General features: G+C 41.5%; 2 protein-coding genes across 3 annotated transcripts in view; one reads left to right on the top strand and one right to left on the bottom strand.

Moving 5' to 3' along the window:
• Window positions 1-21,824, top strand: NSG1 (neuronal vesicle trafficking associated 1). Of its 2 annotated transcripts, none has more exons than XM_042811997.1 (5): window positions 1-52; window positions 418-568; window positions 4,023-4,139; window positions 13,953-14,063; window positions 19,260-21,824. In XM_042811997.1, exons 2-5 carry the CDS (start codon window positions 440-442, stop codon window positions 19,458-19,460), a joined length of 558 nt encoding a protein of 185 aa, XP_042667931.1. In that variant the 5' UTR covers window positions 1-52; window positions 418-439; the 3' UTR covers window positions 19,461-21,824. The 2 variants fall into 2 exon arrangements, with proteins under 2 accessions (XP_042667931.1, XP_042667932.1); XM_042811998.1 differs by lacking the exon at window positions 1-52 and adding an exon at window positions 287-315.
• Window positions 20,623-26,488, bottom strand: part of STX18 (syntaxin 18) — a 53,886-nt gene continuing 48,020 nt past the window's right edge. The window contains exons 8-11 of the mRNA XM_042811996.1: window positions 25,109-25,167; window positions 24,690-24,759; window positions 24,023-24,103; window positions 20,623-22,328 (exon numbers count right to left, since the gene is read on the bottom strand). Coding sequence (XP_042667930.1) covers window positions 22,233-22,328; window positions 24,023-24,103; window positions 24,690-24,759; window positions 25,109-25,167 — 306 coding nt within the window. The 3' untranslated portion in view covers window positions 20,623-22,232. The remainder of the gene's footprint in view (window positions 22,329-24,022; window positions 24,104-24,689; window positions 24,760-25,108; window positions 25,168-26,488) is intronic.

Raw genomic sequence — 26,488 nt, 5'->3', positions numbered from 1 at the left:
GCGGCGGAACGACGCCTCGCCGCCCCCTGAGGAAGGGCCGGGAGCCGCGGCGGTGAGTGGCGGGGCGCTGCCTCGCCGCCCCCAAGGAGGGCCGGGGGGAGAACTGCCGTGTGCGGGGCCGCCATGGCGAGGGGCGCCGGGCGGGGCCGGGGCTGAGGGCGATGCCGCACCGCGGTCGCCGGGATCGTGATAACGCGCCGCGGTGGCTGTGCGCTATTTATTTATTTATTTACTTATTTATTTTAAGCGGCGGTCGTAATTCTCACGTACTGAGACGTGCTCAAGTCGCGGAGACCAGCCCGTGTGTGTGCGTGTGTGCGTATCGCCGTGTGTTTCGGGGGCTGTGGAAGGGGCTGGTGGAGCCCGGCTCGCTGACACACCGCTCCGCTGTGCGTTTGTCTGTGTGTCTGCTTGCAGAAAACCCCTCATTCCTGGAAGAATGGTGAAACTGGGGAATAATTTCAGCGAGAAGAGCACAAAGCAGCCCCTTCTGGAGGATGGCTTCGACACCATCCCCCTGATCACACCCCTGGACGTCAATCAGCTCCAGTTCCCGCCTCCCGACAAGGTACGGTGCCTTCAGCTTCCACCCCGGAGAATCACACCCAAATCCTGGGCAAACAACAAAGAATGGGTTACGTGTGACAAGCGGCTCGGAGCACCGGGCAGTACGCCGTGTTCTGAGCAGTGGCAGCCCCTCTGGGGAACAGCGGAGCTACCGGCAACCCAGCAGTGGTGATTTACATTGAAACGTAGTGGGGAATGTGAGCATTTGTGAGGTGTTTGGGTTTCTGTATGAAATGTAGGAGCAGACAAATGCAAGGTGTTCTGTGCTGTATTGTTTCATCCCTTTTCAATGTCTGACTCGTTAGTATGTGGAAGGTGCTGTGCACCCTTTGAAGGGAAGGGAATTTTCCCTGAAAAGCCCCCCTGGTGGGCTGTGAACACAGCTTTGTCTCTGCACGATGAACATAGGCAGACTGGCCATATAGAACTTCCATGTTCCGTTTGTGCTTTGGTAGAACTTCCACTAGCCCCACTCAGCCTGAAGCGCTGGGATGAGAGTAGATCACTGAGCTTCCTATGAGAATCATACAATGACTTGAGTTGGGAGGGACCTCAGAGGTCGTCTGGTTCCAGTCCTTCCACTGTGGGCAGGGTTGTCCATGACTAGATCAAGTACTAGTTCAGGTTAGCAACTTATTTGGCCCCAGATCTCTAAATGGAGGTGATGTAGGTGCTCTGTGGCTGGAAAGGACTGCTTGAGGTGCTGCTCACAGGTTGGAAGGGAATCATGTATCTACATTCCTCATCTCATGGCTCGAGTGTCAGGGATTCAGGAGTATGACAGAGTAATCCATAAATATATTCATTTCACTCAGATGTTTCAGTAGGAGTTATTATGGGTGGGGCATACAGTGGTAGGATACTTTTTTCAGGTATTTCAGTAAGAGACTGGCTGGGGCATTTTCCACATGCATCTGGCAAAAAACAAAAAAAGCTTTGTGTTTTTTAAATCCAAGATTTAACTGGAAAATGATTGGTAATATGTTCCTTCTGATTTTTGCTTTTGGCATTGTGTCCTCCAAGAGCTCAGTTCTCCTTTTAGATAAAGTGATGGGTATGTGCTACTCATAGTTAAGAATAATAAAAAAAAAAATCACATAATCCTACCTCAGGGTAAAGCATTTCAGCTTTTCAAGTCTGCCTCAGAAGAGTGTTGCTCATAGGCAACACAAACACATTTATGACCTCCATTTTAATTCCTATCAGCATCGTTGTGCTGTGTGTGGTGACCAGTTGGCAGGCATAAATACAATAAGCCATAACAGCTGTTACAGAGCCTTAGGGCCCATTTTCTGTCCTTCGTTACATGGGTGTAAATCTTCAAACCGAGGACAAAATTGCACCCTAAGGCTTTCAAACAAGTTAAGTCTGACTGTGTCTGATATGCCTGCCAACTGGTGACTGCATAGAACTGATTACCAAGAACAGCGTCCAGAGGAATCTGTTGTGTTACCATGCTGTTAAGCAGAAGGCTGCTTTGGGACCGTGTGGGATAATAGGTTTACCTTGAGTGGAGCTGTGGTAAACATAGGAGACTGTGCCTCCCATCTGCACCTGCTCGGAGCAGGCAGAGCTCCTCCTGCCTCTGCAAGATTTGCCTTCAACATAGCACACGTACACCTCAGCTGGAAGCTTAAGGAAACATTCAGTTGGCTCCTCTGCACTTTGCATTGTCTATCGGTATGATAGCTTTCCTTTCATTTTGCGAACAATGAGGAAAAATAGAAGCATGCATTTATTGGTCTTATTGGCTTCCTTCTGTGACATGGTTAGTCGTGTCACTGTGTCCTTCGTGGCTGCTTCAGACACAAAGGCAGTAGTAGAGTAGCTGATGTGAAAAACAGCAAAAGGGTTGTCAAGATTGACAAATGGAACAAATTCTGAAGTATGAAGACTCTCATGTACAATGGAATACGTCCTTCATATATCTGTGCTTATTATTCACTTACAAGGCTCTGGTATGGCAGCGAAGCCTAACTTCTTGGGTAGTAGTGACTGTAGTGCCAAGGATTTGATGGTTTTGACAGCTTCTAAATTAAACGGATGAACTGATTTAAATTCATATTTAGGTATGTTAAACAAAAGAAGACATTACATAACCAAGCAGATAGAACTCTGTGTTCAGTGTCAGCTGAAAGTGACTTGAGTTGCCTGAGAATTATGCAACATAAAGGGGAAGAAGTATAATGTTAAAAAGATGTTCCAGACCGTTTGCTTCCATGAAGCTGCTGGGTAATTGAAAAGTAACATAGTTATAATTATCTTATTAATTATAGCTCAAAATAGATTTAGAAACTCTTTTCCCTGTGTTCTATGTCTGCGTGCTTTTATAAAAGTATCTAATAGGCTTTGTGCTACAGTCACGCAAAGGAGAACCCAAAGGTTTAATTTCAGTAAGTGGCTACCTGTAAGTCTATCTTAATTTATCACAGCTTATTACAGTCTTAATTTATGAATAGTTGCCACTGACAACATGTGCTGCTCCAAGGACAGCATCTGGTTCTAAAAATCTGAAAGTGTGAAGTCTCAATATTTGTTCTTGGGAACAATAGAGAAAATTGGCCAAACCACAATGGAGCTGCCAGTACAATAAACTGCCCGTTTTGTTTGAGATGCTTTCAAAAATAGATCCTGAAAAATTGTAGAAGAAAAGAAATGAGGCAAGTAGGTTAGGTGTATGAAAATTCTGTATGATGAGAATGCCTAGGAGAGTATTTGAGGTACAACTGACACAAGTATTTTTGGAATACAGGTAAGACGCTCAATGATATTTTGAGGAAATAGCTCACAGCAAGGAATAAACTGAAATTGAAGAGCCTTGGGCGTTTTGAGAAATCTCATTATCACGTAAGGGTTTGTGTGTTCCTTGTTGCTAGTAACTTAAAAGTTATCTGAGATGTTAAATATTACAGTGCCAAAAGCTTTTGTCTGGCACGTACCAAATTGCATCTAGCTAGGTCATTCCACTTCTCTGAAGTTCAGAATCGTGCTGTTGGAGAACATGGCTGTGGAGCATACTTCTGAAACTAATGGAGATGGCTGTTTCCTGCTTTGAACAGTCTGAAAGTCTTGTGATTTGGATTTGAACTAAATAGGTGCTTGCAGCACAATAACAGAACAGCTGAAAAAACTGAATGTTCCTGAAAGTGTTGCATAGCAAGTCTTCCTTTAGATCCATCAAGATTTTTTTTTGAGAGAATTTTGTTGATTACTATGAAGAAAATAGACAGAAATAACTAACAGCTTGAAGCCTCCATAGGAGAACTGCACAAACTGGAGGAGGAAAAAAAAACAGTGTTGTGTTTAATGTGCTTGTCAGCAAATAAAAGAGTAAAATAAGATTCCCACGGCTTGTTTCATGCTATTCCAAACATGGCAGGTGCACCTGAAGATGTGCTCAAAAGGTACTGACAGCTTTTTGATATATATATATATTTTTTTTACTTGTTTTAAAGGTTGTGGTCAAAACGAAAACAGAGTATGAACCTGATCGCAAGAAAGGAAAATTCCGTACTCCAAAAATAGCTGAATTCACAATCAGCATCACTGAAGGGGTTTCAGAAAGATTTAAGGTAAGCAATGCAAGCTAAATATGTTAGTGACTCAGTTCTGCTCCACGAAATGCTTAAAATCAATTGCTGATTGTAGTCAAGAGTGGTTGTAACAGAGTGGCTGTTTGGAGCATAACTGGAAAAGAGAAAAAGGAATTCAGTGATAAAATAGTTACGTTATAATATATACTTATATCCAGTGGGTATTTAACATTTGGGAGCAGAAGGAAGCCCTGCAGTATTACTGGTTCTAACCCTTCCTGGCAGTCGGGCTTGGGGGCAGTGCTGTCAGTGTGTGTGTGTCACAGTGAGGCTGACTGGGATCTGTTTGGGGCATGCATAGGTATGGCTTACAGCATGGACAAAGCTTCTGTTCAAGGGTAAGAACCACAAGAGTGTATGTTTCCTTGTTGGCTGACTATTTTTCTCTGTAGCCAAACCATTCTCCTAAAAGCACTGTCACTGTCCATTAAGTATTTCTTATAGTGAGATGTATGACTTGGCGACTTAAGGATGCATACAGAGCTCTTCGCTATCGATGTTGTGGTCCAGCTGTATCATGCAGGTTGATGATGATGATCACTGGGAGATGGCAGAGCAGTGGGAATCTGACTCACATTTATTCATTTGTGTCCACATCCTCCTTATTTCCTTTGATAGTTCTAGAGGAAAGCTGAGCGCTTAACTGATGCCAAACTGATACAAACTGATTGTATTGCCAATTCCACTTCTCACTGGAGGTCAGGTTTTCTTGTGCTGTACAATTAAAATAAAGCAGGAAAGTTAGTAGTTCAGCTCACGTTTTCTTGTCAGCTTTCTTAATGAAAGAAGACTAGTTTTCCAGTGCTGTTAATTTGGCATATTACCCAAGGACACCAAAGCATTTTCAAATAGCAAGGTGACCACGCTATTCAGTGCAGGTACAGATATGCTTGGAAAGCCTTAAGTTTAATCTGAGGAAAAATAGAAGGTTTCAGTAAAGATGTCAGTTCTCCTGATACTCCTTTTCATTCTCAGATTGTCTTGGTTGGAAGGGACCTTAAAGGCGGTATAGTTCCAACCCAGTCTGCTGCCCCCCACAAGGTCAGGCTGCCCAAGGTTCCATCCAACCTGGCCTTGAACATCTCCCACAGCTTCTCTGAGCAGCCTGTGCCAGGGCCTCACCACCAGTCACTGAGTGCAGTCCCTATCCTGTTTGGGATTGATACACGCTGTATGGTCGGATAAGGTACAGATGGGCAGCTCAGAACAAACAGGATGTGTGTGGCTGTCTTCTGAATGCATCCTGATCAGACTAATGTGATCTGGAAATACATACCACTTTGTAGTAGAGGAGGGAGGGGAATGTGTTGGATTTGAGTGTCCTGCTAGCTCTTCAGTTCTGAGCAATGGAGCAGAACCAGTGTCTGCAGAATTTTTCATTTCTCTGGACTGTGACGGTTTTCATCTGTCAAGCATTAAATTGTAGATAAGAGAGGATTTTGAATATCTTAGCTGCATCTAAACATTGTACATGTTTCTCTGTAGATCTGGGTTCTTTCTGTGTTTGTTGGGAGTGCTGAGGTAAGACCTCACTGAACAGCAAATAAGTATCTTGTCATGCTGTTGGGTAGTCTTTTCTAATTTATATATCTGAAGAGTCAGATGTCTGAGCATTTTTATGTTGCGTTTTTATATACCTTTGGATGGCATACTTAAAGGAAAATGTCTTTTAGATATTACTTCATGATGATCACTCTGGGATTAATCTCATACTACAGGGTTGCTAGGCTTTGCTGCTAGGTAACTACTGCATCAGAGAGAGGTTTCAGTAAGATTTTGTATCTCTTGAGAATTGCAGGATGATTCACACTGGCTGTAAGTCTGCTTTTAAAGGAGGGTGTGGGGGCTGATCGATTAGGAAAATTGATGCTCAGGTAGTTGGAAACAATATTTTCATGCAGAACGTTCAGGACTTAAAAATGTCCCTTAATCTCTATGTAATGTTTTTAGAATTGAACTGTGCTGCCTGCATCATTTTAAAGAGGACTGACTGGTTCTCCTCCAGGGACGATTGTCATATTCACCACTCCCAATAGTAAATATTTCATGAATAATTGATGCCATTTTATAAGTACGTAGATGGAAAGTACTGATTGTGTGAGGTTTTTTTTTTTTTTTTTCCTCCTGGGTCCTTATTAATTGTGAACCGTTGTGTTAACTGCTGCTGTTGATTCTGAGAGAGCAAAAGGATATTTGTTTGAAAATTAAATATTTGCTATAATTATGAAATGCATTATTTAACTGGTAGGATATTGACTTTGGCTTGTACTCGTGGAAGAAAGCTTCAGATGCTGTTTTAATGGCTTTAATACTGTGCATCGCTGATGCATTTGCCACAAGACACGGCGCAAATGTGCTAAAATAAAGGCAGGCAGTTGTCTTTGCTAATAGTTCACACATGTATTCCAAGATGTAGTCCTTAAGTAAGGACAGAGCAGATTGCGTTTTTGGGATTCAGCAGTGCAGATCATCTAAAGCTGAGCTTCTTGAGAAATTACACATTGTAACAAATGAAGCCACTCCAGCATGTACATATGTCATGTAGGTCGTTTTTTGTTTTAGCAGCTGGGTGAATATGCAATTATAAAATGTATTTTCTGCATTCAATCCGCATTACCACAGTTATTACAACAGAGCTGAGAATGTTTACAAAGAAAACTGCAAGTATAATTTTCCTGTACAAAGCCACGTTCTGAATTCAAATCAGAATCTGCTTTAAGAATGGGAAGGCTTCCTGATTCTGAGGTTGCTGTAATTCAGTTTTATGGCAGTAACCACGCCAAGGGAGATGGTATTCTTACTGGAGATTTTATTTTTCATTGAGAAATACAAGTCTCTCTTCTGTTCTTTTGAACAGCATAGAGTAATGGGGGGAGCTGGTCCTTTGCTTTGAACGAGGCAGGTTTTCCTGTCCTGTAAATTGTCTGCTATACAGAACAGAACAACATGGCTGGAAACGTCATTTCAAAGGAGCCTTGAGAATCAGCACACAGGAGGAAGCTGTTAGAGGCACAGATGGATGGTGTCAGTCAGCCAAGGGCGAACCTTTGCCTCCATTGCGTTCTTCGGAACTCCAGTTGAGTTCTGCAGTGAGGTGTGTGTTTGCTGGGAGCTGACAGCTGACTGCTGCACACAAGCACACCCATTTCAAAAACTGTCCATTGTATTGAAGAATGAGAGGTTTTTTTTCTCTCTTTGGGGAAACCTGAATAAAGAACACTCAAAGTATTTTGAAAGCAAGCATTTCTGTTTCCCAATAAATTTAAAGCCCTTACGTTAACCCAAGCTGTGGTATGCTTTAAGCCATTTGATTCGTATGAAGGGAAATCAGTTCTTCAGGCTTCATTACTGACATCTGTATGTATATGTAGCTGCAGAGCCAAAGTCTGAAGCTTACTTCTGAGGTAAGACCACACTGGGCAAGCCGTGTACTGTCAAGTAGCAAGCGTGAGGTTATGGAATAGAAATCAAGACATTCAAAATCAGTATTCTCAGTTTTATCTGGTTATTTTAATTACAAAAAAAAAAAAAAAAAAAAAAAAAAAAGTACATAATGTAACATGAATTTAAATATTCCATGACTGATCTTTCTCTAAGGGCCATCTTTTAAAACGCATTTCTGCCTCAAGCCTCTTTGACTTGTTTTTTCTTAGTAATTATTCTTAATGCAAAAACAATTGGACACACAGAGAATACTTCTTTGTCAGTCTGTGTGATCGCTCTATGTCCTGAGTGGCTCTTTGCATCCACTTAAAAATCTGCTAAATGCACAAGATGTTGGCTGATTCCTGTACAGGAGCACTTCCTTAAGCAGTGCTGTGTCTGTCACTCAGTGCTGGAAGGATGACAGGTGCTCACAGCCTGGCATAGTGCTCTTTTCTTCTCTAGAGCTACTCACAGGATTGAAGAGTTGCTCACTGCTATAACAGTTTGGCAGACTTTGAATTCTTCCTTTTATTGCTTCAGAGCAATAAAAAAATATCAAGACAAAAAAATACATATTCTTCTTTCAGTGTAATTGCCATTTTTTAAAAAACAATGTAAATAAAAGCAATCTGTTGTGACTGTCTTTATTCCATTTTTATAATTTCTGATAATTCTATGATAGGACATAGACAATACTGCTACATTATTGGCTAAAAGAATTTTATTTTTACAGACAGAGCTGTCAGACTCAAGTGGGTAATACCCAACAACAGCTCCTCTGCTCTGAGCCAGGTGCCTTATGCTGTTGAATCCCATTAGAAATCCTTGTCTTGGAGCAGAACCAAGTGTCTGAGATACTGCTGGCAAAAGATCCTTTGGGTCTCTCTAGATGTTAACACTTGCTGCATATACGGAAAGGCTGTGTAAGGTTTTCCAGCCCTTCTCTTGGCCCTGATAATCCATTCCAGGTCTGTATGGTAAGGTAAAAAGGCTCTAACTTCAGGGGCACAAGATATCTTGGGCTGCTTCCTCAAATCTCCCTAGTTCTCAGCCTAATACATGGTGTCTGCGTGATGGAGGGTGATGGGATGTTGCCACAAGCAGTCATGTTAAGCCACAGTGTTGCTCAGACTCTGGAGGCTGCTGCTGTTGTTTGGTTTTGTCTAACAGCATCTCCCTCAGGTTTCATTAATCAGTTCCCTTGCACACTGGCTCTGTTGTCTTGTACCATCGCTGCTAAGAAGCACTGGGTTGGAATTAAGTGATCTTTCCCTTCAACCCAAATGATTCTTTGTTTCTATATGTGTAGTTTCTTTTCAGTTATTTCCCTCCATGAATCCATTTTCCTTTCTTGCTGCTTCTCTCAGTCTTCTCCAGGTAAGCATCCACACTAGTTCTCTTCCTCTGCCTCCTTGAGCTGTCTTTTGATTTTGTCATTTTCTGTTGCGTTCTGTCCCAAGGCTGTCATCCTTTTTGAGACAGATACCAGTCATGCAGCTAAACGTGACCTGTTGTGTTAGAAATATCCCTTTGAAATCAGGCACCTGGCTGCCTTTTGTGTCACCAGCCATATTATGTATTTAAGGTATAGTCCTGTAGCAGGAATGGGAAGTTGTACCAAATTGTTCTGTACAATCTGGACTGCTCTGTAAATGAATGTGAATCAAATGTTGCATGCAGATAAGCGAGTGTCCCTTTTTTCCTCAAACTTCATGATTCCTCTTCCATACGTGAATGGTTTCATATAACTTTCATGTAAACTTCTAGGGACAGGCCCAGGTAATAGCAAGGAATGTCATTTTGGGAAAGCAGAAATGTTTGGGGAAATGAAGAGCTGCGTTCAACATTCTCCTGCATGCAGGTAGAGTGCATTGTATGCTGGAGAAGCAGGATTTTAGTGGAGAGAGGTGAAATGGAGGTCACAGCCATTTGCAGGGAAGTAAGCATGATGTTTTATGAATTTTAGTCTGTAGGATGTAGTCAGACATAATCTATTGTAATTACAGTCTGCCTACCTAAAATTCTCTTGTAGTTTAAATTGGATAGCAATAATCTTAATTTCCTGCACTAAATGGTTGCACAGAGTTGCTGTATTTCATCCCAGAGGGCTCTGTATTTCACTGGTGAGCAAAGCATGAATTGATTCTAAATCACTTGAGATGAAAGGTGCAGGTCCTCACTCACTGCATTTGGTGCTAGCACCAAGTGTGTGCCTAGAGACAAACCAGCAGTGAAAGCTTATTCCCAGGAGGCTGCAAGTGAAATAGGCAATGCATAGATGTAGAACAGAGATGAGATGTGACTGAGTGCCACAGATTGAGCAGTGAAAATGACTGCATGTGTTGTTAATTCTGCTTTAGTTCCCCTTCTCATAATGACGGCAGTGCTCCTAGCTGGGTTTCTGTGCTTTCTGAAAGCATAGTGGAAAAGAAGACAGTGCAAACAAGCACAATGAGAGTGGATTAATGACAAAAATTCAGGCAAGAAGAGGAGATGTGCAGAAGTGTGTGCAGGTTATGGCACCTGTTGGCATCAAGAGAGGACAGTGGGGTACAGGCAGAACGGAAGGAGAGAGGTAAGAGGAGCAAAGCAGACAGAACTGTACGTGCCCTTTGTTATTTGTTCAGAAAGGGCCAGGAGTCGGGAAGGGTCTGAGGCAAACCAGCACAGTTGATGCATTTTGCTGTAACATTCTGGCTTGATTAGAAAGGGAGCACAGTAGAGGCTAGTGGAACGAGGGAGGAGATTGCAACAGCCAAGTAGAGAAGGAAATACAGCTGTAGCAGTGTAGCAGCTGTAGCAGTGTAGTACTACTAACTGTAGTAGTACAGCTACAGCTGTAGCAGAGGACAGACTGACTGGGAAGATCTAGCAGACCCTGATGATAAGGCCTTACCAGGAGCTGTGTGCATGTTGGTGTAGTTGTCAGATCTGCTGAACTTCATTTGTTGGGCTAAATGCTTATGGTCAGAAGATAGGGAGTTTTGGTGTGTTGTTTTTTTTTGTTGTTGTTGTAGGTACACTTAGTTCATTCATTAGTCATCTCTCATTTCAATTACTGTAATGGCTTCTGGCTAGACGTTGTCCTTCTTCTGCTCTTCACTTATTATCTATTCAAAAATCTGCCACGTACATAATATCTTGTCATCTGTTGTGCTCGCTTGGTTCTGCTGCCAGATCTCCTCAAAATTAACCTTTAAGGGCACTTTTGAGATGAAAACAAGGCTACCCTTCACATTACTAGTTGAAAGAAACACTTGTTTCTACTTCCTTCTAGTTATTTTAAAAGCCTGTCACCCATATAGTTTGGCAGAGACCTTGGTGTTCTGCAGGATGTATGTGGCAGTGAAGGATCACAGCAATTTGGAGGACTTCTGCTCCCACTGTATGGGTTCTGCACTCCTCCAGCTGGCTGCCACAGGCAGAAGAGATGCAACTGTAAGAAAGAGGGAGTTGTTCTGTGTGGATGGTATCCTCTCCTTCCTGGAACAGAAGGCAAGGGTGGGTTGCTGCCAGTGCCCCTGCAGGAGGAAGGATATAATTGTGCGTTAGGTTGTGGTGAGTACAGATTTGCTGTGGAAGAAAACAGTATGTGTCAGCTTTGGTCAGGCTTATGGTCTAAAGAGCGGCTTGTTGTCTACTCTCTTTCTGTGCTTTCATTTGTGGAAGGGAACAGGGAGGTGAGGTGGGAGGTGGACTCTGCTGGGTAACTGGAAGGGAAAAGCAGCAGCCTGGCTGGGCTGTGGATCATCTTTGTGGGCAATGAGAGTGAAGGGAAACAGCTAGTAGGAGGAAGAGAAGGATTTTACAGGAGAGAAATGAATTGGATAAACAGGTGATAGGATCATCTTGGAATCCAGTGATGGATTTCTATCCATGTCACTGGCACGTGCAGCTGTCCTTTACTGAAGTACACGTTACTTGTATCCTGATGGGTGGTTAGGAAGGAGACAAGAGCTTACTTGATTAGGGATTTGCAAATGGAGTCTGATTGCAAATTATTGGGGATAATGAGAGTAAAAATTTACATGCTAATACCAAAATTAATAACATTAGGAAACTGTTTACTCTTGTCTGTGGCTGTGATGGCTGTGAGCTGAACCAGTCTGTACCACAGCAATTCTTCTTTTGATGTCTGTGTTTCGTGTCACAGAGCTGTTCTACAGAGAACAGGCATTCTTGAAGGCTGTGTGGAACACATCTTGGATGGCATGGAGGCCTTGGCAATAATCCCACTGGAATTTTGTTTTCTCTTTAGTACTTCTTTACCCTTTCTTCTCTGTGTCATTTTCTAAGGAAAAAGCAGTGATCATCAGAGTGAGTGGGACAGTGCCACATATACTTAGTGCCAGTGGGTTGTAGGCTGGGAGGTGAGTGATCCCAAACCTGCAGCTTGGATTGGGCAACGTGGGTGTTTCTTGGTGGGATGGCTGGGGACGCACAGGAAGGGGCTGCAAACAGCTGTAGAAGAAAAAAGGGAGAGGCATGATAAAACATATGGGAAGGGCCAAGGTAAGGCATGGCTTGGTAGGGCTGCCAGGTGTGAGGGGAGAGGGGCTGTTACTGAACTGTGCCACAGAAGATGACCAGGAAGGAAGATGTGCTTCCTTTGGATTCACACACAGTACCCTGAGCCATGGCTGGAAATGCAAGGTTGGCATGGCAGAGCTATCTGTCCATAAGTAACAAACTTGGAGAAGGCTAATTGGATTTGAAAACTGATGTCAGTTTGTGGTTTTCAGAGGGTGATTAAGAATATGATTTTTCTTTTAATTCAGCGTCTGTTCTGAGAAACTGAAGATGTTATTAACCAGAAAGGTCATTTGCACTGTGTCTCATTTAGATTAGCATTGTTACGTTAATATTTACATTTATTCCGCTAATTTGCTTTTTGATCTGTGCTTCTCCCTGCCCTCCCCTCTGGCCCTCCTTTTATTACATTTTTTTTCTTTCTATCAAAAATCCTTAGCTTCAGCAGCATGCTACTTCCCAGTCTTGTTTCAGCCAGGAAATGTTGCTCTCCCTGTTGTTTGTCCATGGTGAAGTTAACTTTCTTGGGATGACAAATCTATAAAAGTTCATCTGAGTCCTTCAGCATCCTAGGCTTATCAGAAGGGGAAGGTGAAGTTGATTTGTATTTTTATTTGTTCGCCAATAGACAAAGCTGCAATCTTTTAGTGGTATTTGGAAGAACCAGGTTATTACTTCTGTTTTTTAAAATTTAGATAACGCTGTACATTTGATTCATTAATCACATAAGTTTGTTTCTGTTTATTTTTATGCTGTGGCACATGTTGGCTTCTCGCCCACTCTCTTATTCTGCTTTTCCTGTGATTTCCAGAAGCTACTCATTTCTATCAGTAGAGGTTTTAGAGTAATAAAGACAGACATCTGGGACATTCCCCCAGGTAACCAGTGCTCTTTGCTCAGCTCACACACCCCTCAGGTTGCGTCTCCCATCTCATCTAAAAGGCTGCCTGATCTCCAGCTGCTCACAGCTTAATCCTGGGTAATGTTAGCTTGGCAGTGATGCAGTGATCAGTGATTTCTGATTCAACTTCAGGTATCCTGTTTTTTGCTGCAGCTCAAATTCAGGATAAGAGAGGTACATGGTGAAGTCAATGCCACACACACAGTGCAATCTGCGATGCATCGATTTGTAGAACAGTTGTACCTGAACTTGTCAAGGCAGCCCTGTGCTGAACATGGTGTATTCCTTATGGGTCTGGAAGTGACTCCTGTGCAGTCATTGTGTGGTGAAGCAGTACTGGTTCAAACAAGATTTCTGAAGGAGTATTGATTGGTTTACATGTGGACTACTGGTGTATAGCCCATACATTCACAGCAGGTGCAACAAACTCTTATCTAACAATAGTGGGCAGACATTGCTTTCTCCTTGCCTCGCTAAAGCCATCTTTGTATTATTTGGATGCCACCTGTGTTAACATTTTGGCATCTGACTCCATTCTTGAGCAGGTATGAGGAAAACCAACATGCTTATCATCTGACATAAACGGGATTTACACTTCCATCATCTAAATACTAAAAAAAATCAGCACACCCAAACCACCCCTGTGAGTCTTTCTGCCCTCCTGTGTGTACTGTAAAGAAAAGCATCTGAAAAAGCCTGGTAGCACGAAGGCACTGGGCTACTCTATGTGCATCATCTGCCTTCATCAGCGAGAAGCAGGAGGTGGAAGCACTCGTACTCCTTTCCCGTTCTCCCTCCATGATTAAGTAGCTGTTTTTAGCCTTTGCTTGATTTTCCTGTACAACTCTTTCATAGCTGGCTTTTGCTGCCTACAGTAACAGCAATGTATTAAGCAGTGCATTACTAACATGAACATGTTGTATTTCTCTTTGCAGGTAACTGTGCTGGTCCTTTTCGCCCTTGCGTTCTTAACTTGTGTTGTATTTCTGGTAGTCTACAAGGTTTACAAGTACGATCATACCTGTCCAGAAGGATTTGTTTTCAAGGTAAATTGTGCACACATTGTAGAAAAATAGGGGAGAGTATGTAATATTGTAATATAATCTGTGCTGTTTTGTGCATAGCCTTTGTGAAGTCATGCTGTATTGCATGGAAATTCATAGTTGTTTCCAAAGGTTAGACTGCTTTTAGATGTGTTTCTTTCTGCTTAATTTGGTTGTGACTACCACACAGATTTCACACACTTGTTATTTTTGCTGTTGTGAACGTTGCAAAAACATCAACACTGGTGTCCTTCAGATTTCCTTCATCTGCAGCGGTTTGAGCAAAGCATTCATTTATTGGGTCATACAATTAGATGTTGCATGTTTCTCCAAATTCTTGTGTCATAGGAAAGGGGAGAGCAATAAATCTAAAGACCTGGAGGAAAAGACTCTGGAATATATATCAAAGAAAGACTGAAGTGATGGTCTCATTAGAGTAGCAGTTACCTTATTTTTATAGAAAGAACTCCTTGTTCTAGAACAGAGACCTCTGAGCCCTGCTGCCACGGGCCAGAAGGGATGCCAAAAAAGGGAAAATACATTTATTGGAAAAAATAAGGGAGGCTGGGGCTCACTTAATTCTTACAAGGTGGTAGTGCTGGCTTCTCAGCTGGATCTGAGCTAGAAGTCCAAAAGGTAGTATTGATTTCTGTCTGTTGAGAGATGTAACAGGGTTGAACTCAGGTGTCATGTGTTAAAAAAAGCAGCAGTGCTTATGGCATTCTTCCCTCTAATTAAGATTACTTAGTCACCTAAATGAACGGCGGGTACCTGGAATGATTTTCAAAATGATGTAAGAAAGACTGGCTGCTTCAGTGCTCCTGACAGTCCTGTTCAGTTTTGATCCAGTTTTCCCTTGGCTCAAAGATGAGATATGGTGCTTAGAACATTCGGCAGTAATGTGGGACGCAGGTCTTGGTTCTGCTGTATTTTTTGAGTTGTCTCAGACAAGTTCTGAAATGTCTCTGCTCCTGTCTCAAGGGATGACAGGCTTTTGTTCTACGTGTTCTCTTTGAGCCATTTGGAATATGGACTGTATGTTCCTACAGAGCCTACCTTGATGTGATCCTGACTTGACAGGCACGGCCAGTTATGTGCTCCCAGTGACGGTCTGTGCTTCTGTGTCCTTTCTCACCATGTCTTCCCTTCCTTTGAATTGCAGCATTCTGGCTTCTTCTGCCTTTTCCTTCTAGCATCACAAACATTTAAGAGGAGAAGAGTTTTGTGAGCTGTGTTCAGTTGCATGGTGTGTGAAGAACCATCTGATCAGGTTTCTCAGGATCCTGTCTGAAACCCAAGTTAGGGAGAACCCCTCACAGCTGGTGCTTTACAGTGCATAAATGGTGCAGCACATAACAGGGCTGCTTTACTATTGTTCTCCCAGTGTTGGGTTTTGTGAAGGCTGTTTCCTGGGTGCTTGACAGCATAATGCCAGGAGGCATGGCATCTTTGGACATGGAATTCTTAAGAGTTTTTTATAGCATAAACAAGTCACTAAATGACACCTGGCCTCGAACAGCAGTGCTGACATGAATTTGTATTTGTTGCCTGCATGTCTTTTTTGAGAGAGTCTGTAACATCAGCTGGCATGGCTTGGCACATATGTCCTAGGAGATGAAGCAGAAGCCTACAGCCAGCTGTGATCACCTTGTGACCAGTCTCTCTGTGGACAGGCTTTATGCTTCAGCTGCACTGAGTGATACGCTCTGGCCTGGCATCACCAGGCTTTTGATGCTGATGTGATTTGCTTGGTAAGGGTAGATGTTTCCTCCCTGTGGAAGCCTGGTGCCATGGGAGCCTCTGAATACAGGCTGAGCTACTGCAGCCGTGAGTCAAATATGTGATTCTCTGCCTTGATGCTAACATAAACACAACAGTTCCAAAGGTTTCAGTGTCTTCAACCTTTTTGCTGTCCTACACATCCACAGCTTGTAAGTGTAATTAAAAAGGTGCTTGTTTTCCTCTCTATAACATACTTAAACTGCCTGAGTTGCAAATCTGTGCTTGTTGAAGCTGATGCAGACATAGTACTGTTGTGGTGTGGATTCCTCAGCAGCACTCTTTCTGGCTCAGGGTGAGACTCACCAGAGCTGCCCTCAAGGACCTGAGCACATTCAGATCCTGGAGAAACTTCTTCAGAGCTTCAGGGTGCTCCCTGCTGCATCTGTTCCTCTTCCCTTTCATTGCAGAGACACTTGCCTTCTGTCAGATCCATGGACAGTACAAGAGAGTCACTTCCGTGCATTAGAGATAACACCATCATCTATTAAGTTTGGAATACTGACCCAGCAAATAGGAGAGAAGATACTATTGTGACATATTAATGCCCCTGGGCGACAAAAGGAGTCATCCTAATATAGCCAAACACAGACTGGCAACCAGAACTTTCTCTGGCATCAGAACCCTTAACTCACAACTAACTTCTGAAATAGAAGGGCTAGGAAAGAAACAGGAGACTGACAACTCACTCTGGAGTATCCCAGTTTCTCCTCACAGCCTTTGTTATTACTTCTCATGCTTGGAAACCAGTGGGGGGGGGGGGGGAAGAGGGGAGAGGGAGAATGTTCTGTTTAAGTTGAAGGTCAGAGCAGAGAATCAGCACCAGTTCTTGCAGCTCAGTAACTCCTGAGTGTGCACTGCTTGCCTTGATGAGATGCTAAGCAAAGGAGTTGTCCTTGGGCAGCAGAGAAGGAGCAGAGTAAAAGGGGAGGCTTTGTCTGTCTTTTCTAGAAGCATGAAATCCTGTGAGCAGAAAATTCAGTCAAGATGGGAACTCTTGGGATCTCTGCTGTGTATTTCTTTAAGTTCTCCTGTCAGCTGTTGTGGGGTTTTGACTACAAAAAAAATAACATTACTGAGTCATTTTGCCTGTTAAAAAGCAAATTGCTCCTTTTAAGCAACAAAAGATTGTGTGTGTGTGTGTGGTTTTTTGTTTTTTTTTTTAGACTGGCAGTAATCTTGGCTTGTCTTCAGCACTAATAATTATATTCCATTTGCTTGAATTTTCTTGGCAGATTTAATTAGATCAATGGATTGTGTTCCTTCTCCCATTTTAAATATTTAGAGTTGTGACTACATCCTCTGACTGGGAGAAATAATCACTACAAAGAGGTCTGTGTTTAAGTACTACTTAGTCATTTTATCACATCAGAAGACGTGTCAGTTATCCCAGATAAAGCATGGATAATGCTAACAGAAGATGGCATGGTGATGTAGGTGAATGTGCACAGCACGTAGCTCTGTGCCAGAGTTGTACTTTTGAAAGTTGTTTTTGAAATGCAGGTCCCAGGCTTGCAGCTGACACATGTGGAATGATCGATGATGATTGCAGGGAAGCCTCTGTGCCTTACGAAGTGCAGAACAGCCAATGTCTTTGCTTCTCCGGGTTAAATCCTGCCTGCTTCGTATTTCTAGTTCAAATAAAACTTGAAGGCAAGTTTTGCCCTGGCTGCTATGTTAGAAAAAACGATAAGGTGAGCCTGGTTGGAATGCTAACTTCCAATGCTGATTCAAGTCTGACATGCATAGAATAGTAGAATCATAGAATGGCTTGGGTTGGAAGGGACCTCAAGAATCATGAAGCTCCACACACCCTGCTGCAGGCAGGGCCATCAATCTCCATGTCAGATACTAGACCAGGTTGTCCAGGGCTCCATCCAGCCTGACCTTGAACACCTTCAGGGACAGGGCAGCCCATCTAAGCTTCCATCACAAAAGCAGGTTAGGATTGATGAGTTGTTAACTCCTGGGAGGACTGTTCATCTTCAGCCTTCCTTCCAGTTTGCCACAGGACTGTATTGTACTCATCAGGTAAGTGGGTTTGTAAGACTACCCACAGGCTGATAGCTTCAGCAATGTTCTTTCATACTATTCTCTTCAGTGTTTTTGGGGATGCAAAATTTATTTTACCTAGGACTGTCTGCTCCATCTGCTGCCCAGCCATTTTGTGCTAGATGACTTAAAACTGGTGTGCATTCATAGTAAATGTGTATGCATATGAGATAGATAGATAGATAGCATTTAGTCATAAAAACCATGACAGTTTTGTGTTTTTGTGCTCAGAAATTTCCAGTATAAAGACTTTCTTGCCAAGTTTAATGACAGCAGTACTGCTGTCCTGCACTATTACAAATTTTAGTCTTTGGTGTTGGACACAGAAGATCATTTCTTCTGAAATGAGTCAGCAAAGAAACAATTGCAGTCATTTCCTAGAGCTGGCGTGAGCTGCAGGTGCTCAGTGTGGATCTTAGAGTGCTGCAGCACCCTGAGGATCTCAGGCAAAAGTGCTCAGCCTGGCAGATATGGCAGAAGAGCAGTGAGGAGTCCCATACCCTTTCGGAGCAAAACTCGGGGTCAGCAGGATCTGTCTAAATCATTGTTTCCTTCAGTGTGATTTGCTGCTTCATAGGCTTTTACTGCATCATCACAGGAAGGGTGGCTCAGTGCCATCCACTGTACAGACTTGGTTTTTAAGACGACATCAAAGTCTCTACTTAGTATTTAACTGTCTAAATCAGGTAGTTCATTTTCCAAAGGTCTGAGCATGGAGGAGTTTCTTTGTAGTGCTCTTAAACTTCTGGGGAATTAAATAATGTAGCACCACAGCTAAAGATAGATTTTAAAAGCCTGCTACTGACTTCATCTTTCTGAAAATCAGCAGTGAAGAACTGTGTTTGTGTGGGTGTGTATACACATCAGCTGGACGCAATGTTTTCCTTTTGTGCCTTATTTATTAGGCTGTAAAACTGGCCATAACTTGGCATCGCTGTATTAATTTCTATCCCACAGACTGAAAGCACTGTAGATTGCATGAAGCTAATGTAATGCTAGAATGCAGAATCTGTAATTGTAAATTGACCACTTGGAAGTAAACGGGAAGGAGAAAGAAAGAAAAAGCAAAATGTATCTGCAACAAGAGACTGAGTACTTACACGGAGTTTAAGTATGGGGCATACAAGTTCTTTGTCCTTTAATTATTCCGGACTATAGACACAGACTGGGCTTTCTGGCAAATGCTATGTGAGGCCTAAGGATTACAGGGAAGAACAGTTTGAACACATTAGGACAACGTTGTAGTAATTGCTGTATGTTGCATCCTGAGTCACAGACTGAATGTTTGCTTAGACTCGAAGGAAAAGAGAAAACATGTATCGTGTGTGGGACTGCATCTGTAATCTAAGTGATGGATTTTCTTTTCAGAATAATCAATGCATTCCAGCTGGGTTGGAAAACTACTACTCTGAACAAGACTCCAATGCTCGAGGGAAATTTTACACAGTCATAAACCACTACAATCTGGCCAAGCAAACCATCACGCGCTCAGTGTCCCCGTGGATGACAGTACTGTCAGAAGAGAAACTGTCTGAGCAGGAGACTGAAGCCGCTGAGAAATCAGCTTAGTGTGATAAGCTAATTATTAACACTATGTCATTTGAAGGTAACTAAGGGACTTTAAGAAACTTTTCATTAAATATAATTATGGATAATTTAGAGGTTACTCATGTTTATGGTGCAATTGCTTCTGTTTGCTGATACTGCTTTGCAAAAACAAAAAAACATGCTGCAGAACATTCATGGGCATAAAACAAGATGCGTATCAGCATTGCTTTAGAGCTTTGACACCGTTTTCAATGTTTAAAAAAAAAAAAACAACAGATATGTTCTTGCAGTTTATTGGATACTGACAGATTTCTTCTCTGGATTTTCAGGGCTGAGACCTTAAAATGTGTTCTGTTGTCTGAACTGATATTTTATTAATTTTTTATTGTTAGTCATTTTGCAAACCGAAACACCACAGCCATAACTAGAGTGATCTCTTGTTTAGCTGAGAGCTGTGCTTAGTGTTTAGTTTTGGCTCAAGCAAAAATGATAATCAGCACTGATGTCAAGGGCATAATGTAATGACTTGTATGGAGAAAGGAAAAAAAAAAAAGTGTCAGGTAGCATTTTTCTTACATTTTCTTTTCTGTTATTTATTTGTAAGTGATAACGAAGTTCCCTGCGAGAAGGCATGCTCAATGTTTTATTATTGCTGTCAACAGGATTTAACTGCATTTCCACTGTGGCTTTAGCATCTTGGTAAGGATGTGCACTGAAACACAAACTAGATAGACACTATGGAAAAACACAGACAATTCTAGTGATGGATGTTGAGGATAGCATAAGAATATACGGTTAAGGATGTTTGAAAGAGAAGTGACATCTTTTGATCGTACTTAAAAGGCAGAAAGCCTATTCACAGTAGATGTAGCCCGCTATGTAACTTGATGGATACAGCAGAGGGAGTGATGTATCTGAATTTTCTCTTTTGTTACATTGACATTTACCCTTTTTATAAATTAGAGCTTTCAGTTCATGTATGGTTTGCGGTTTGATACTTTTTAAACACAAAGCATCAAAACAGTAGCATCTTAGTAACACAAGTGGCTGTTGGAAAGCTCCATGTGAAACTGAGTGAAGAGTAGAACTGTTTATGTATGGCTTGGGATGGACAAAGATGTAGAAGAACATAGTATTGTGGATGCACGTTCAAGTTCCATTGTAATTACAAACTTAACTATTCTTTGTGTGAAACCATGTTTTCATTTTTATTATAAATCTTAAATGTATTACAAAAAAGGCATCATTAATTTAACAGACAAGGGTGTGAAGTATGTGGGTAAGCAGATACCCTTTCTTTTTCATTTTATTAAATGCAACAGCTTCTAGTGGACATGTCAAGAAGTTCCCTTGGTAGAGACTACACAAAAATGAAGGAAAAACATCAGGATGCAGAGTAGAACATTGTCAGCTCTGCTTTTATTTTTCTCCGGTAGAATCACATTATCAACAGCCTTTCTTTCAGCAGTACAGTAAAAAGAACCATTATTACTTAATTTGATATGAAGTATGAATTACACAGTAGTACTCATAAAGGGATTTTTAAGTAATTGTAGGTGGAATGCTTAAAAGCATTAAGTTATGTGCCAAATGTTACCTTGCATTTAAAAACTACAGACTTATGTTCAGATTTTCAAAATTACCCCAGTTGCATTTTCTAGTAGGCTTATATTTCATTGAATGTAACTTTTGACATTTTCACTCTGTAAAGAATGATTTTCTCGTTGCATATGCCTGTAAGTTGGATATGCATGTCAGAAGAGAGTTAACAAAACAGTTGTTGATCACCACAGTTACAGAAGCCATTCAGATGTTACAAGAGGGAAAGTTTTCTTCCCCAGGACTGTCCTACATAGAAATGATCCACAGTACATCCTCCTCCTTTAAAATTTAGCACACTAAGAACAGCTTTAATGCATAAGTAAGTACTGATAAGAAACCTTACTTCTCTCATGACAACAAACATCACAAAACATGGAGCTGTACAATCTAAGAGACAGTGACTGCTCTGCATTCAAGAGCCAAAGGAGTTTTTCCTCTGATTTAACAGGATGAAGTTTACTGATTCTTATCTACAGTTGGTTTGGGGACTTTCTTTAGTTAACAAATTGCTCCCAAGTTCAGTACTTTGAAGGGTTTGGCTTTAATATTGTCTATCCTTTGGCTTTGTTCCAGCACTCAGACCATCTGTTTTCTGCAGTCTGGTTGGCTGCATTGCTTTTTCTCTTCACACCCCACAGTAAAGCTCTGTAGCTGATTTTTAAAATTATTATTAAATCAACATGACAAAACAGTTTCCAAGGATTAGAAGCAGAGGTCATAATACACCTGCAAAATGATCACTGTGTATTGAAGTAGTATGATTAAATAAAAGCCTGAGACAGTGTAGATGCTTTTGCACACAGCAACAATTCTCTCAATCTGTTCTGTGCACTGGGAACTGGATTTAAAGCATCAGAGTTGTGGGTTGACTCTGACAATGGTAGAATTTTTCTTTTTTTTAATTTTCCCTTTAGCTGTGCTCCAGCTTGCAGCTTTCTTAGGAGTTCTTTCAGAGGTTTAAGTGTGCAGGATTAAGTGTGGTTTCAGATCTGATAAAGGGATTTAAAATGAATGCTACCCTCTCTCTGCCTTAAGGGACATATGGTTGTGCTTAGCTGTTAGAAAATATTTCCATCATAGCAGTATGAAAAAAATGCATAAAATATACAGGTATATCCTATACTCCATTCAACAGAAGAAAAAAAGAGCCATGAGATTTTACCAAGCATGTAGACAACATGGTATTTTTAATTAATTATCATACCAGTCCAGGAAAAGCAAGGAGAATGAACACATCACCAGGAAAAAAAGGATCCATACTCTAAATCCAGCGTTGTTTTTGATTGCCTGTGAGAAAAAGATTATCTTGGTTACCATCACTGGTAAAGGTACAGTACATATTTCCACAAAGGCAGCCCAAGATGACTGTCAGTGGTTTCAGTGTGTACTGCAAGAACAAAGCTTGCCATTGATTTCAGGTGGGTAACATTCAGGTTGGTTATACTTCTCTTTGTTTATCACACTGTTTCTCTCTGAGTCTTAAAGATGGTGATTCAAAAAGAAAAAAACAACATTCAGATTGCACACAATAGAAATACAGCCAAAACAAAGAACTAAATCAAAATGTACACACTTAGAGGTTAATTGTAAGTTCTGAAAGTGAAATTCTCTAATGAATTCTTCAATTGAAAAACAAACAAATGCCTAACACAAAAATCTGAGAGCAGCTGTTTGTAAAGGCTGGGTTTTGGTCTCAGAACAAGCAGGGCAAAGATCAACTAAACAAGATAGAGCAAATTTTTCCTAGAGTTTTCCTTCCAAAAATTTAGGCTGGCAGATCATAGGGACTTGTTTTCTGTTTTCTGATTTTTGCATAGTAGAGAATTTTTCACGTGGACAAAACAGTAACAGAAGTGTTTCGTATGACCTTTCTCTACTGTTTCTCAGTGTAGTTTGAGAAACTTGGTTCTGCCTACAAAAATAAGTCGATGCCATGCTGTAAATACCAATCTTTGACCATAAACACTGGGACAATCCATTGCCATCTCTGTACCCTTCAAGTGCCCTACCTGAAGTCAGGTATTTAATCACAATTTAATGGCACAGTAACTGTATGCTAAACATTAGTATATCTATTGATTTTAGTTTTAAAAAAGAAAATAAAAACACCACCACAACTAAAAAAATCCCTCCCATCTTCCCCACCATGTGCCATACCACCACACCTTGTAGACAGCCACTGAAAAGGATACTAGAAGAAGTGGAAGAAACTGCTTGAAGAAGCGAAGAAATGTGGAAACAAGTTCCCGAGACAGAAGTTTTAAGTAGCTAAGTCATGCTCGCCAATATATTTTTGATGCATGCTTCTGACCAGCTGAGTAGTAGGTAATGCATCCTTTAACTACATATTCTGTGTACTTTCATGAGAGGGAAAAAAAATAAAGAAAAGGGACAAGAAACTGAGCTATTTACTCCAGAGCCCAATTTAGGAACTGTCGTTACTGAAGTCTCAGTTCCTGAATAAATCATCATCTCATTCTCATCAGTAGGACAATGGGACAGAGTTGTTTACTGGGCACATGTGAGATGTGGTCAGCATGGTAAGGAGACTTCTGATAAAGCTTAACCTTGAACTCCAGTTTCAACAGTCCCAGTACTGTCTTTCAGGCCCAAAAAACGTTTTTGGTTTTTTGTTTTTTTTTTTTTTTTTTTCTAAAGCTAAAGAAACTGGAAAACAAAACCAACAAAAGGACACAAACTTCAGAGGTGCCTGAATGCACGCGCAGGGAGATGTTTGTTTCAAAACAGGGTAACACGAAGCAGATTTCAGCTGGCCCATACAGTTACTCAGTCATGGTTAGCAAGGCAAGCAGCACAAACTAAGTCAGCTACGTTTCTTCACAGCTTTTCAAAAAATCACATCCCAGTACCACAATACACACTAAACGTGCTGTGTGCACAGCTTGTTGGAGTAACACTTGGGCAAAACTGAACTGTAGGAGAAAGAAGTCAATTTTAGAAACATTATTTAGAGACATCACCTCTCTTATGTCTTCATTGCCTTCCTTGATATTCTCTGTTGCGCCCACAACTAATTGATGGATATTGTCAATATCAGTTTCCTGTTAAGAATAATAAAAATAAGAAACACTGACAAAGCTTGAAAGAAAAAAAAAAAATACAAAAACACCAGTAAGGGTCTGGAAAGAACTCAAAAGTAAAATAAAATCTGATCTTATTAACATTGCAGCTTCATTTATGCTGCCTTCAGCGAAGCAAAGGCACAGAAGTAATTAAGCTGTAATTTTTTAATCATCTGTGTCTTTATGAGTCTGAGCTGAGGCCACCAAGATCAATAGAAAGTCCCCTGCTTACCTACAATCAAATCTAAGCTGTCTCATTTTTGACAGTTCCTCTGGAACTGACAGAAATCTGCTGTTACATAACACACCAGACAGAACACTAATTTTCAGAGAGATCAGTCCAAGACATTGCATTTTCCATTTCCAGTATGCACCAGCATGTAACAGTAGTGGTTACCATTCGGGATTTTGGTTTAAAAAGAAAACCCTAAAAAAACCTTTCCCTTCACAGTTATGTCAAAAAATCATTAATCTTGTGTTTAAATCTTGCATATAACCAAGAGCAAAATACACCCAGGAAAACCTTAAAGCAGTATTTGCTACAGTAACATCAAGTTTTACTAACCTGTTGCAAGACTTTCTCAGTGAATATCTCTTGCAATCTGGAAATTTCTACCACTTTTCCTTCAATTTGCCTTGGCAAAGAAAAGAAATACTCCGTTAGAAGCTCACACAAGAATTTCTCCCTGCCTCAGGTTTAGATTCTCCATCCGATAAGCACCTCCCCTAGCACTGCATCTGCAACAGACAGCTCACTCTTTTACAACTTAGCTGAGAGAGAATGTAAACCTTCCACATTTTACCAGCACTATTTTGAGTAACTTTAATGTAAATTTGGAACCTGTCTTCACACTGTGAGAGAACAGGACATGTAAATCCATACAGGTAGATAAGCCCCTGCAGCACAGTGTCCCACAGCAGTCACCGTGCATGGATGTTATCCTGGTTACAGCAGTTATCTGTCCAAGGAACAGAAAACCATACCTGACTTCATCAAACAGGTTATTCATTTCACCAACCAGCCTCTGGTTCTCCTGTTCAAACTGGAAGAAAGGAAGCAGTCAGTCTCAGAGTTCACATGCCTGGACTCAATGAACTTTCTCCAGCCCCATCCCCACCCACCCACCCTTCCCCTTTCTTCACATAGCTCTTCCAGAATTACCACCATCAGCCTAAGTGACCAATATAAGCCTGCACATCTGTCATCAAGCACTGTAATGCTTCTTACTATTATGAGCCAGACCCAAAATTAACCTGCAGTTGGCACAAGAGTTCTGCACTGAGGAAAATGTACTGCCTTAAACTTGTCTTTTTTATTTTAGTCCTTGAGTAGGGAAAGCTTTCATAGCATGTGGTGCTCTGTCTTTACACCATCATTCACCTCACTCACGTACTACTCATGGCATGAAATTACAGCTTTTAGATTTCACTACACTATGAAGCATTTTGCCATCTGATATTCATACTTTACAAATGCTTTGCCCTCACTTCAGTTATCCCAGCCAATCTCTCTCATTTAAAACTCCCAAGTAATCAATGAAACATTTAAATACACTCTCATGCTTGTATTTGAAAAATGCCACGCTGAGTAGACTTTATGCAGGAAAACAAGCTTTGATTTTCCTGATGTACTTCACTGTCAGATCAATTGGGATTCATTATGGAACAAGTACAATGACACAATCTGCTGCAACAAAATACACACTGTTAGAATACAGCTGAGACACTTAATGTGTCATAGTGGAGTTAGTTGGAAACAGCATTGTAAGGACAGTGCTTTTAAGACAGGGCACTGTGAGGTGGAGTTCTCCAGGTGCCTACATGAATTTGGTCCTGCAGCCCTTCCAGCAGAGCTGTTCAAGCCACAGAGGAGCTGTGCTGCTGTCTCTTCTGCAGGCACAGGATACAGCAATACGCCTTCAGAACTTCCTGCAGGCTGCTCCTGCCACAGGTTCCTGCCATCAGGAACAGCAGGATGCTTCCTGTGGAAGAGGTCACCTGCCCAGTTTGGGAGGGGGGGTGGGGGTGAATCGAGGTGTTCTGCCAATTCATTCTACATGGCCAGAGCCTCAGGAACAGCGAGGATTTCCAGGTCTTTGTACATTTCTCACACACTAAGACAGACCAGTCTCTGTGGTTATACAGAAGCAAGATGCAGGACAGACCTCACCTGAAATTCTTGCCTAGTATGCACTCTAAGAAGCTTCACTTCCACATCCTGAGTGGAACACAGCAGCCCCAATACCAGAAAACAGGATTAAAATCCCAAAGAATTTGACACTGGATCTATGTAAGACAGCAAGCCCAATTCTACTGCTGTTAATCTACTTAGTTTGAACTAGCTTTGGGATTTTGGTGTAATTC

This window comes from Centrocercus urophasianus, unplaced genomic scaffold (assembly GCF_019232065.1).
Source record: "Centrocercus urophasianus isolate 14NV4802_14NV808 unplaced genomic scaffold, USGS_Curo_1.0 seq_13, whole genome shotgun sequence".
Lineage (NCBI taxonomy): Eukaryota > Metazoa > Chordata > Aves > Galliformes > Phasianidae > Centrocercus > Centrocercus urophasianus.
The sequence above is the reverse complement of the archived record's forward strand: the minus strand, read 5'-3'. Positions and strand labels throughout refer to the sequence as shown.